General features: G+C 43.1%; 1 protein-coding gene across 5 annotated transcripts in view; it reads right to left on the bottom strand.

The window, feature by feature from the left end:
- The window catches only part of PPP1R12B (protein phosphatase 1 regulatory subunit 12B), a 100383-nt gene that overhangs the window by 61394 nt on the left and 25909 nt on the right, over window positions 1-13080 (bottom strand). For all 5 annotated transcript variants that reach the window (XM_030465386.1, XM_030465387.1, XM_030465385.1 and 2 more), the window contains exons 3-11: window positions 12480-12598; window positions 9036-9195; window positions 7194-7338; window positions 6314-6388; window positions 4286-4365; window positions 3673-3812; window positions 2916-3025; window positions 1001-1198; window positions 36-118 (exon numbers count right to left, since the gene is read on the bottom strand). In XM_030465386.1, the coding sequence (XP_030321246.1) occupies window positions 36-118; window positions 1001-1198; window positions 2916-3025; window positions 3673-3812; window positions 4286-4365; window positions 6314-6388; window positions 7194-7338; window positions 9036-9195; window positions 12480-12598 (1110 nt within the window). The remainder of the gene's footprint in view (window positions 1-35; window positions 119-1000; window positions 1199-2915; window positions 3026-3672; window positions 3813-4285; window positions 4366-6313; window positions 6389-7193; window positions 7339-9035; window positions 9196-12479; window positions 12599-13080) is intronic.

Below are 13080 nucleotides of genomic sequence, written 5' to 3'. Positions count from 1 at the left end.
GAGAGAAGCTGGGCATTATGTTCAGTCAGTCTCACCTGTTTTCTTTTTCTTCTATATCACTTGTACTGCTTATTCTTCTGGGGGCTATTGTGGCAAGATAGCTCTTGCTGTCTTTATCCTGGTGAAGCAAAGGAAGTAAAAATGGGGTTGGTCTCAATCTTTTGAGGTCCCGTCCAAGCCCTAACATTCTGTGAAAAAAAAATGCTTATCTGTTACACTTCCAGCACGTTCAGTGACAACTAAATAATGTTCAAATTTCTTCACCTAAGGAAGCATTCTCCTCTCTAAGAACAAGTGGTTTAAGGCATTTCCTTAGGCAACACACACCACAGAATAAAAATATCCATTCTGAAAATTATTTCCTGAAGAGCACACCAGTGAATAAAAACAGCTTCTAATTAGAAGTAGTTATAAACCAGAGCATCATAAAATGGTTTGGGTTGGAAGGTACCTTTAAAACTCATCCAGTCCAACCCCCCGGCAGTAAGCAGGGACAACTTCAACTAGCTCAGGTTCCTCAGAGCCCCGTCCAACCTGACCTGGAATGTTTTCAGGGATGGGGCATCTCCCCAAGGGTAGCAAAGCTACAGCTAGTGAATACCTGGGATGGGATTCACAAATACAGCTGGTGGCTACAGGAAGAATACATAGAGATGGCAATGAAGGAGAATTTCCACTGCAGGAATGAGCTTCTCTCTGGAGTAGTTATTTTCTGCAAAAGAACAGGCCATGCCAGACCAGCAGCCCTAATTCACTGGCAGCTCACTCCAAACCAAACAGAAATTAGGTCAAATGGGCAACAAACTCCAGTTCTGCAGGAATGACTGATAAGATAGGAATAATTTTCAGAAGACAAAAGAAAAAAGAATGAAAAAGACTCAAATTTGTTATGGATACAAAACCAAGCAATAACACAAAACAAAAGGGAAAGGGTCCTAAACCTGTGAGGCAAAGCCTGCTCAGCTGGGATGCACTGAAACAGCTCTGCTGAAAGGCAAACCTTTTCCTTGCTGTCTAACAGTGCAGATATCCGAGGACTGGATGAGGAGCGGTAGATGGAAGAAGTTTTCTCTCTCTGAGCCTCCTGAGTAGCTGTGACCTCACTCAACATGTTGTGGCTCCCAGTCTTCCGCAGGCCCAGCCGCCACGAGGCAGGGGACTCGTCCTTCTGCTCCTCTGACTTGCTGAGCCAACTGAACTGCAGAGGACAAAAAGGGACATTTGCAAGAAGTAAGAGCACTGCAAGGCACAGTCTAAGTTCTGAAAGCATTTCCACAAGCTCCAGTTTTTGCTGGGCTACACTTGTAAGATGGATTGACTTTGATTTCCTGCTTAGCTTTAATTACAGGACACAGCTCAAGGTGAACTCACAGGGATGCAAACTCATCCCCAAGGACAGATGATGAAAGCAATCTTGTGTCATTGTGCAGCTCTCTTTGCCTACACAAAGCCCTCCTCCAGCTTTGCAGAAAGAGTATGGGGAACAAGGAAGCCTTTATTAGCACCTGCTTAGGAAGGGGGAATTATTCATTAAAGGCAGAAAACAACAAAAAAAAAGTATTTGACTCTTTTGGGACTAGCTGCAAATAAAACCCTTACACAGATCAAACTGGAGAGAGTCCAGGAGAAGACATTAAGATCATCAGGGAGCTGGAGCACACCACACTAAACAGCCTGGCTTGTTTAGCATGGAAATGGCAAGGCACAGAAAGGATTTAATTTCTCTACTTGGGAGGTGGGGTTTGCAGAGCTACAGAACCAGACTTCTCAACAGTCTGCAGTGAAAGGAGAAGGAAGAACAGACAAGGCCCAACACAGGAAATCCCAGCTGGCATGAAGGAGGATGTACCTCCTGGTAGGAGTGATGCTGCACTGGGACAAGGAGCAAGAGAGCACCTCCCTCCTCTGAGACTTGAATTCTCAGGTGGTTCAAGGAAACATGACACTGGAAGTTGGCCTTGCTTTGAGCAAGAGGTGGGACACAGACTTAGAGAGGCCAGTTCTAGCTTAAACCCTTCTGTGGCCAGGTAACCCCATACCTTATACACACTGCAGAACAGAGCTTCTTTGCCCACACACCTCAGTATCCTTCTCCCTTTAATACTTCCCTGCTAATTGAGCCTGAGCTGATCAATGCCCAGAGGAGCTCTGCTTCATTGGATCTGGATGAGAAGTTAAGCTTAGCAGCATATTAAAAAAAATAATTGTGACTAAGCAAGAAACATTTTCCCCTCAAATGTGTGCTTCAGCCTTTGGCAATGTGCCTGCATTGAATAGCTGTGCTCCACATTCTGATGCAAAAAGAAATTAGAAGTGTAGGACACCAGTCCTCAGCAGAACAGAGTCTCCTGGTGCCATCTAGCTGAGTGACGTGAGAGCTGGAGAATTCAGATAAGATTTCAGTAACTCTACTTCACCTTTAAGAAGCTTTCATAGCCAACCTCTCTAGTCAGATGCAAACTTTATCCTCTCTGCTTACTGGGCCATAACATCATCATGCCTGAATCAACTGAGTTTGGCAAGGCAGAGGCACTTCAGATGAGAATGCCAGACTGACTGCTGATCCATCAGCAGGACCCAGCTTTGGTGAAAGATCTCCTGCTGGTCAGAGATTGGCATTGGCCATCTCAGAAATGACAGGGATACAAAGCACTTGCAGTAAGCAGGTTTCTCTTGTGAACAGAGAAATTTGCTTCAGAGATTCAAGAGGAACCCCACAGTACAAATGTCCTCTGTTGTACCAGTCCTATACTCTTGTTAACACAGCATCTTCAGCAACATTGCATGTACCACGCTCTCCTAAATTCACATCTTACACCTCCTTTGAAAATCAGTTTCAGAGCATTCGTTTCCCAAAAAACTACTTTGAGCTTTCAAGCTCTGGCAGAGTCCCCACTGATTCCAAATTCACTTACTCTTCTGGCAGATGCAGTGAAGGAGTTGGGCTCAGGTGGTGGTATTTGCTCAGTGATGCTAGGCCTGGTTTCATGGCTGGAGTGGTTGGCAAAGGGCTCTTCCTTCCTTTCTACAACAAAAAGAAACCAAATATTTCAGCATTGCACTTCCCAAGGCCTTTCTTTACAAGCACTAAACTCGAGTTCAGAGGTGCTGTGGACCTCAGTAACCTTAGGTCATGAAAACCGACACCAGTGCCAAGGCCAAGCAGTGCTGTCTGCAAGGGGGTTGGGCTGGCTGCTCACTGCACAATACTCTGCATCCATTTGCCAGGCACAGCTTTCAACTTCATCCCCACAGACAAGCAAAACCTTGGCAGAAAGCACATTAGGGAGGACAAACAGATATTTTGTTTATTCACAATTTTGTTTCCTCCCAGGGCTTGATCTCCCCAGGCAGCCCTCAGGAAGGCAGCAGGACATGCCATTCCCCTGGCAGTACAGGAGCATGGCCTGGATTTCCTTGCACACTTTGCTGCAGTTGCTTATGCTGGTGGGCAGAATTCCTGGTCTTCTACAGCACAATCCATTTTTCTACATGAAGCTAGGAATAACTCCTTAAAAATTCTTTAACAGGGCTCAAAAGCTAGCTAAGCAAACACTACCAAAACTCACAGCTGGCTCCCTGCTTCTCAGAAAAGTGCAATCATGCAGTATTAACTTTTTTTTGTATCTATGCACCACGTTTGACATAAGAACCAGACATTCTAAACATTACCTGACTCCTTTTCAACATCTGATTCTGAAACTTCATCTTCAGCTTCTTCCTCTTCAGAACTAGAACTGCTGGAGTTCTTGTTCTCTTCCTCCATTTCCATGGACTTCAGTGTGTCTTCCTCACAAAGAATCTTCTCTTTGCTGTAAGATACAGAAATTCTAAGGACTACCAGGCTACAGAGTTTTTGAGTTCCATTTCTCAGGAACACATGGGCATGCTTTCCCACATAGAGAAAAAGCAAAAGGACAATAATCCATCCACAGATTCAACTGCACTTTCAGCACTGCCCATTTGCCATGGATTCCAATGCCAGTCTCACATTTCCTGGATTTGTAAGCATTTCTCAGTCCAGAACAATGTGGTGTCTCTTTTGCTAGTGCAACCCAACCCAACATGGCTCTGTGGAACTGCAAAGATGCAGATCTCAGCTGGACGTATTAAAAAAACAGACAAAATTGCATTAAAGAGAGCTCAAATTTAAAAGAAACCATGAAATGGACATGAAGAGCAATTAACTTTTACACCAGCTGAGGCCAGCTGACTGCTAACAGGTGATGCTGCCTCCCATCACACGCTATGCAGCTTCTTTTCAACAAGGAGGAAAGAAACATACTTGGTGAAGAGTCTGCTTTGAGGTTTCCCATTCATGTCAGCTTCAATCAGCTTATTCCTCGTCTCCTTCTCACTTCGCAACTGTCAGAAAGTCCAAGTAGATTGGAGAAGGAATGAAAAGAAATCTTCTTCACAAGCCATCTCAGCACAACTCAGTAATTAGCACAGCATAAAGTCATCCCAACCTCGTTAGATCAAAAATACTGTGGATTTCTTTAACAAGCCAATTGAACAGATGCAAGTCTGCAAGAGCACGGGGTGTCTTGGGCTGGAGCTCCACAAGGGCACAGCTACACACCCAGCACATCCTCAGACTGATGCTGCAGTTTAAGAAAACCTTCAGAGAACTCTGCAGCTGTCATAGAATCACCAGGCATTTGGGTGGAAAAGGCCATCAAGATGATCAAGTCCAACATCAACTCAGCACTGCCCAGGCCACCACTAACCCACGTCCCTCAGCACCACATCCTGCTGCATTCAAAGGTAGCTCAGAGAGGGAAAAATCCAGACCCAAATCAAATTAATGACTTCCAGCAAACAAAATAACAAAATCCCCTCTTCTACCCAACAACAACAGTGAATCTTTTAGCAGGGATGGCATCTTGTTCCATTACAAGGGTTAGATTTAAAAAAAAATCTGATTCATAGCCATTTCAAAAGCAAAATAATGCACTATTATAGGTGTAATAGTTTATTACTAGAGACTACAGGTCTGCCTATTTCATCCTTTAAAAATGTTACATTTTCTATGTAAGTGATAACAATGGCACATGATAAACACATGATAAAATGGCATTTCTATAAAAAAATTCTTACCCACTAAAAAAAAGCATGATGAAATCTGGGTTCATCTCTTCTTCCCAGTTCTACTATAGCTTGCTACAAACATTTAATAAACAGAGAAAGGCTTTATATATAGTGCTACTATATAGAGAACAAAAGGGATTGCCAGTCCCTGGGAAGCCAACCTAAAAATGGGCTAAAACCCATCAAAAAAATTCCTGAAATTTTTTTTTCTTTTCCTCTGAGGAGTGCAATTACCTGCAGAATCCTGGTGCAGTCAGAACAGAGGAAATCCAAATTACAGCACTGATAGTATGTATCTGTACTTCATTGCTACATACTGAAGAAGCTGATTAATTTTTAAACAGTCTCTGAAAATGTTAGGGATGCTATTTAAGGGTGAGAGCAGCTGTGTTGTGATCAGAGCTTGAGTTCCACCACCCACACTGCCAGTTCCTCAAAAGACCTGACTGGGTTTTATCACCAGTGTTCCCATTATGTCTGTTTCTGAACATAACATCTTAAATGATACTTTCTGATTTTTATTTTTTTTAAAAGGGGTTGGTCTGGTTTTTGGAAACACCCAAATGAGATAATTGAGACGATTAGATGAAACAGGAAAAATGCATTCAAAAGCCCAGATTCCTAAATTGATGACTGGCTTCACTTCAATCAGTATAGATTTTTGCTTCCTTTTCATCCAACTTTCTGCTTATAACCCCTTCCAATATCTCCATTGCATTATGAAATAGCCATTTAATATGGTTTTGAAATCACAGTTGTAGAGTTCTCTGAAATATAAAATTTCTTCTCATTCATTCAAATGATTTCCCTATTTTATGAAAAACAGAGATGGTAACAAATCTCTTTCTTAAAACATATTTCTTTAGATGCCAACACCAAATTGATTTGGGTGATCCCTCATTAATAAAAGATGTGAGATCTTGCCAGCTGAGAGAGCAACTACAGAATAATAAGAATTCCAAAGATGAACTGTACATTCCTTACCAGTTTACAGAATTCTGCATATCAGCATACTACTGACCTTCTTGGGGCAGCCATCTAGGTTTCTAGATTTCTAGCTATTAAAAATATTGGTGTAATAAAATATTCCACATGACTCACAGAAAAAAAAAAATAGAGCTGGGCCTCAGCTTCCTGTGTCTGTTGACACCATATGTCTTAGGGAACACCCGTGCATGGAAAGGTAATTGGAGAGGTGGAAAATGATCTGTCAGAAACTCACCACAGTCTGTTTCTTCTGCAGCATTTCTAAATGCTCAACCAGCCCCTCATCAGCCACATCAAATGGTGTCTGGCCCTGGTGCAGTAAGAGAAGACAAGAGGGTATTGGATACAGCAGGGGTTAATATTCAGAAAAAGCACTATTACACTGTGAGAACACAAGTGATTGTGTGCCATGTCCTCCCCCCCTAAATGCTGGGGAACATTGCTTCATTCCAGAGCAGGAAAAGCTGGGACACCAATGGTTGATTTTTTGACTCAATCCACAACTGGAGCAACCTTAGCCATGGAAATGCAGTTCCCCAACTGCTGCTGCTCTGATCTAACAGCCAGGACTAGGAGACTGGATTCGAATCTCCTGGTGAGATTCTGTTTGAACACAAGAGGAAAATTTCTCCCCATGAGGACAGTCAGACACTGGGATGGTCTCCCAGGGGAAGTGGTGGATTGCCCCACTTTGGAAAGTTTCAAGTCTCAGGTTGATGGGTGCTGTGACATCTCACATTAACAGTAAGAGAAGGGTTGGAGGTCCTTTCCTTGAGGTCCCTTCCTTGAGGTCCCTTCCAAGCTGACATTCTAGGATTCTCTTTGAGTTTTTGGTTTCCTAGAAACTCTTGTATTAATAAGGAAAGAGATCAGCCTGCTCTACTGTACCATTGTCTACTTGAACTTCCTGCAAGGCTGCAAATCATCATCAGGCCAAAAAATCTGGAAGCTTTTTTTTTTCTGATGCTTTTAAAGGCTCCAGTGCAGAAGCCAGGAGAGCTGCTCCTCACCATGCAACTGTCCACAGCGTGGGCCAAGAGGTAGGCAATAAAGTTGGTATTTATCTGTCCAGAAAATATATCTCCTATGTTGTGCCAACACCTGTGTGTACTAACCAGCTTGTTCCTGATGTCCATGTCACACAGGGCCTCAGCCAGGATGGAGCAAGCTTCCTTCACCCCCCAGTGGGCAGCAGCATGCAGCGGGGTCCAGCCATCGTTGTCCTGGACGTTTAGATTAAAGCCAGCCTGGATCAAGAGCCTGAGGAAAGCAGCAACACTGAGAATGACTTCACACCATGAGCCATGGAGCAGGTAACATGGCCCACAATAAGCCAGGAGTTTCTTAGGTGTTTATTCACCTCCTAAGCAATATCCCACTTGATGTGCTGGCAACTGGAACAGAAACATCAGAGGAATGTACAGCTCCTGTATCAATACTGGCTGCTAGCCATGTTGCTTAAATATTGAAGAAGAATACAGAGGAATTCTGCAAGTCTGGTAAAACTGCTGCTGAATGTTTCCATGGTGGGAAATTCCACCAGACAGAGGCACCACTATGCAGCACAGGGAAAACCCAGTGGGACCCCAGAATGGCACCAACAATTTTGAAACTCCTGAAGCTTTACACTGATGCACATTACTGTGCTAAATAAAACACAGCCATCCTACAGCAGCAGTGTGCTTCTCTGTGAAAGAAATTTTAAATTAGGTGCTGACTTTATGTTGATTTTCCAGCTGGCAAAAAGAAGGGACATAGCTGCTAAGAGACTCAAGGTCACAAATTCCACATCTCATTTGGGAGCTAGCTAGCTCCTGGCTAGTTCCTTTGGTTTAGAGTCACTGAAGCTTTGCATTTGAACCTAAAGGGTGGCTATAAAATACACAAGAGAGTGAAACAACTCCCTGTGAGATCTGTTTATCATTATAACAATTAATGCCAAGGAACAGATGTCCAAAACCAATCACCCTGCAAACAGCTCCACTGACAAGCACTGGCTATACAACCCTTCACTCAAAGTCCATGGGACCAACACCTCTAATTCAGGAGATATTACATTTCTATTCCACATGAGCTGGGTGAGATCAGTGTTCTTGGGCATGGTACAGGCACAGTTTGTAACTCAATTATGAGTTCTAATGAATGAATACAAATAGGAAACAGAGAAGAACAAAATTACTAGAGCTTGGTAAGAAACAGCTTGTACACATCAAGACACTTAACACCGTGAAATTCAGGATCAAGAGACAAACACTTCCAGAAAGGGTTTTAATGTGGGCAATAGAGTAACCTTACTGATGTTTATGAGCAGCTCCACCCAAACATAAAGAGTAGAGAAGAATGTTTTATTGTTGGAAACCTTAATTTGACCTTACCTGTAAAAATATTAATGCTTTATTGCCAGGATACACTAAAATGGAAAATATTATATTTGCAATAAGCTTGTTAGTGCTAGAGCTGTAGAAGCAGAACTGTCAAGGTGTTGAAATCCCTCTGTCACTGCTGATGGCAGCAGGAGCAGCAGCACTAAGGAGCAGGGGACAGTTAGACAGGGGTGGATGATACATTTTTCCACCACACTGGCCATGTAAACTCTTGAGGTGTTTGTGATTGTCATGCACCACCTATTGTCACTTTAAAAGTACAATTTCAGCATACATTCTCTAATCCTGTTTAACTTGATGGTCCTAAAACTATTACTCTAACAGTGAAAATTAAGCCTTTTAATTTCTGTCTCACTCTCAGAAAAGCTTTCATCACTGTAAAGGCCTTGAGTATGAAAGGGAATGTCCCCAAGGTGAACCTCTGTGGTTAAGCACATAAGACTACAGAGCCTTTTGGGAAAGAGCAGCCTGAAAATCTCAGTAGTAAACAAATCTTTCAACAATAAAGCTAGATGTGTTCCTTACAAAAAACCAGCCTAATTCAGTGCATCAGCCCTGGGAAGGAGCTCCTACCTCATGACTTCAGAGTAGCCCTTTGCTGCAGCAACGTGGAGAGCTGTGGCACCAGTCCGAGGCTGCTTTGTGTCTTCAATTCTCCCACTGTTCAGCCACTGTCTGGCATCCTGGAGCATTTGCTGCTCCTCTTCTTTTCTTGCCAAGTCTAGGTCTACACCTAAAATGGACAGTAGAAATTATCAAGTGAAAGCTTGCATATGCTTGTTAAACTTACCTTATGTTTCATTTGTCACACAATATTAGTAAACTCCTGTAAAGTTCCTGTTCCAAGAGCAGCACAACCCCAGCTGTGTGCTCACTCAGAATTCAGACAATCTGAGAGCTGCACACAGAGATCAGTACTGCCTGCTCTGGGCACACCTAAAGGAATATTTAGTTAATTCACCTGAGCCACAAACCATCAGATTCTGACAAAACACAGTTCTAAATAACTTCTGATGTAAGAGGCCATAAACCAACTAATCTGATGACTTTAGAGATCTGCTTTAGATGAAGTGAGATCAAGAAAGGTCATGAACACACATACATCTGGTAAAACTGAGACACAGGGTATGGAGCTTTCTGATAACAAGTGACAAGTTCCCCATCTCAGGAAACAACTGCTACACTGTGGAGAGGCTGGGTGGGTTTGGGTGATGGGTTGTGTCAATTGTCACTGAAGAGGAGGCACAACTATACTGGACTTTTCTTGTAACTAGAGTCTAAATGATAATGAGGTCGTGTAGAGGTGACATACCAATCAGAAGTACAGTACAGCTCCACACAAGATTAATCAGACAAGATTAATCAGATCACTGACCAAGGAAAAACTATGGAGATGACAAATCCCCAGAATCAAGAAGGGTGTTGAAGAGCACCTGTCCTATGGATTGTTCTTTCAGTATAGGAAAGACATGATTCCCATATAAATTATGGGGGGCTAGCATTAAAACAGAGCAAAAGAAAACACTTATCAACTCAGAGTCTGATCTGTGAAACCCACTACCATAGGATGTTGCAAAGATTAGAAATACAGCTGGCTTCAGAACAGGGCTCAGACAAATTTGTAACTATCAGGCATAATGCTGTACATGCAGAGTGCTCTCAAGAAGGGCTGCCCAAGTTCATCAAATGGAAAGCCATGGGGATTCAGGAGCACACAGAAAGCCCATCTGGCTCAGGGATTCCTTGAGGCACAGTTGCTGGAGGCTGAGAAAATGTCCAGGAGGGGAATCATACACACTTGTCCTGTCGTTACAGTTCCCAGCAGGCATCAACTTGCAGGTACCACTGAAGAGAGGCTGCACAGATAGATGGACACTTATTTAAAGTGTCACATATATCACATGTACTCCACAGTTATGATCCTTTTAAACTGTGTCAACAGGAAGCTTCTCAGTGGAGACAGATGGTTGTTTCAGGGTATCTTAGCAGGATGCCACTAATGTGGTGAAGCAATGAAAAAGCCAAGCAGAATCCCATGAAGTGTCAGGTAAAATATCTGCAGCTGAGGCACAGTTACAGCCTGGATGTCCTGTAAGGTTTCAACCATGTTATCACCACACCGAGTTCTGGATGCCCACTTTAAGGAGGGACAAGTTACACTCCTGTAAATAAAGGATCTCTTGTCTTTCTGGGTGTCCAAGGAAGCCTGACTGCAGAGAGGAGGCAGACATGGTTTAGACAGCCAAGTAAAATAAATGCTGTCTGTAGACACAATTCTTTTTAAATACCTGAGCAGACTTAATATGAGAGAAGGGCTATTCAAGCTTATTTAGAAGTGGTTGGAAAAGGAAACAAAACAGGGGTAACATTGTCACAAATTCCACCAGACTAGAAAGTGAAGTTTCTATTCACCAGCAGGAACATGATCCTACAACTTTCCAAGAGGGGAGACACTAACAGAAATAACAACCAGCTCTCAGACTGGCAGCTCCAGCTCATCAGAGAAACAGTAACACAGCTGACACAATAGCAAGGGACTGACCGCTTCCTAACCATACCTAACATAGCTTCAAAAAATAAAAAGTAACCACGGTGCAGACTCAACCTGCAGGCATAAGATAATGTAGGCTGCAAAGAGTCTTTGGGGGTGCCTGGCTCAAATCCCTGCTCCAAGGAGGGTGATTCAAATCCAGATCAAATTGCTCAGAGCTGAATGCAGCTGAGTTTTGACAAAAGCAAATGATGGAGATTACACAAATTCCTTGGGTGCCCATTCCATTTCCCTCAGAAACATTTTTTTCCACATATATATATATATATGTGATCATCATGCCCTTGTTCAAACCTATGACTTTTTCTTCTCATCCTGGCACTCTGCAGCTCTGAGAAGAGACTGGCTCCACCGCCTCTATAGCCTCCCTCAAGGCAGAGGAGCACAGCAGTGACATCTCTCTGTCCATCCTCTCTTTTCCAGACTAAGCATGCAGTCCATATATCTCCCCTGTGGATAGTTTGGTTTATATCAGCTCAGTTTGCCTCAGTTCATCACTCCCCACCTAGCAGTGAAAAATGCATCCTTCAAAGACATTCTTGGTGCACTTCATACACAGAATGTTTAGGAAGGAAGTTTTTGCAAGGGCATGTAGTGGTAGGACAAGAAGTAATGTCTTTAAACTGCCAGAGGGGAGATTTAGGTTAGAAATCAGAAAGAAATTCTTCACTATGAGAGTGCTGAGCCCCTGGCCCAGGTTGCCCAAGGAAGTTGTGGCTGCCCCATCCCTGGCAGTGTTGAAGGCTCCAGGTTGGATGGGGCTTGGAGCAACCTGGGCTGGTGGGAGGTGTCCCTGCCCAGAGCAGGGGGCTGGGACTGGGTGGTCTTTAAGGTCCCTTCCAACCCAAACTAGTCTGGGATTTTATGATTTAAACTTCTCATACATATGTACAGACACTTGACTGCTCACAGATTAATTTTATGAGTATGAAGAAAATTTTATACTGATGAAGCATTTCTTAATTAAAACGAAAGGGTCACAGCCCAGGATGTCTCTTCTACCAGTGATGTTTTTGCAGAGCTGGGCAGAGTGCAGTCCCTCAAACAGGAACACCTGATGAGGAAAGGGAAATGGCAGAGCTGCAGGAGTCAAGGGAAGGATGACTCCAGGCCAGGCACGATCAGTTCCTACTCTTGGCAGGGTTGTAAATCTCACCAATGCATTATCAAGTCTTAGTGAAACAAGACCCTTCACTGATACCAGAGGGCAGAATTAAATCAAACAGATCTAATGAATCAGGTTTCAGTACTGTGGTGCCTTGCTTTGGAGAACTGTTAAGGACAAAGACTGCACACCACAAACCTTCTGCATTTGTTCCACTGTTCCGCTACCAAAGCAAAATTTGTCTGCTGCCTCTTGGGCCAGATTGCAGATCTCTTCACCTACAGACATAAGGCAACAGAATTTTCTTACAGAAACTCTTAAAGGTCTAACTCTTACCTACTCACTCCTCCTACTGATTTACCTTGTTTCTTTACTTGCTCCAGGAGCAGGTCCTTCATGGCTGCCTCCTCCGCGATGTCGGACGGGACGTCCCCTTCGCTGTTGACAGCAGCCACGTTGGCACCATGGCTGAGCAAGAACCTGTGGGAAGGAGACCCACAGCACCCTGTTAGCCCTCGTGTGCATGACCCACTGCAACTTGTGCAGTAAATCAAGTAGCAGAACAAACGACTTTCTTGTACAGTTCCCAAAGGAACACCCTACACTTTTTCCCTACAGTCAGTAAATACCCCATGTTCTTGCACTAATCTGATCAACTGTGCTCATTTAAAAAAAAATAATTAAAAATATAATCTTAAGCCAAGCCATCATCAATTTTCAAATATGTCTTTTTATAACTATACCAAAATTTCCTTCAAGAACAATTAATCTATTCTTTGGCTCATACATCTTTTAACTGGTAACATTCTGTAAATGAAGTAAATGAAGCATTTTTTAAAAAACAGAATTCTAGGAGGCTGAGGTTGCTAGATTTTTTTCATTGCTTTTGATCAATAGCTACCAGTATGCAAGTTTGGCACCTTTTTGGTAGCTGTAAAGAACAGTATGTTTCATTTAATAAC

The sequence above is a fragment of the Calypte anna genome, chromosome 26 (assembly GCF_003957555.1).
Source record: "Calypte anna isolate BGI_N300 chromosome 26, bCalAnn1_v1.p, whole genome shotgun sequence".
Lineage (NCBI taxonomy): Eukaryota > Metazoa > Chordata > Aves > Apodiformes > Trochilidae > Calypte > Calypte anna.
Note: the sequence above shows the minus strand (reverse complement) of the source record. Positions and strands in the feature narration are given on the sequence as shown.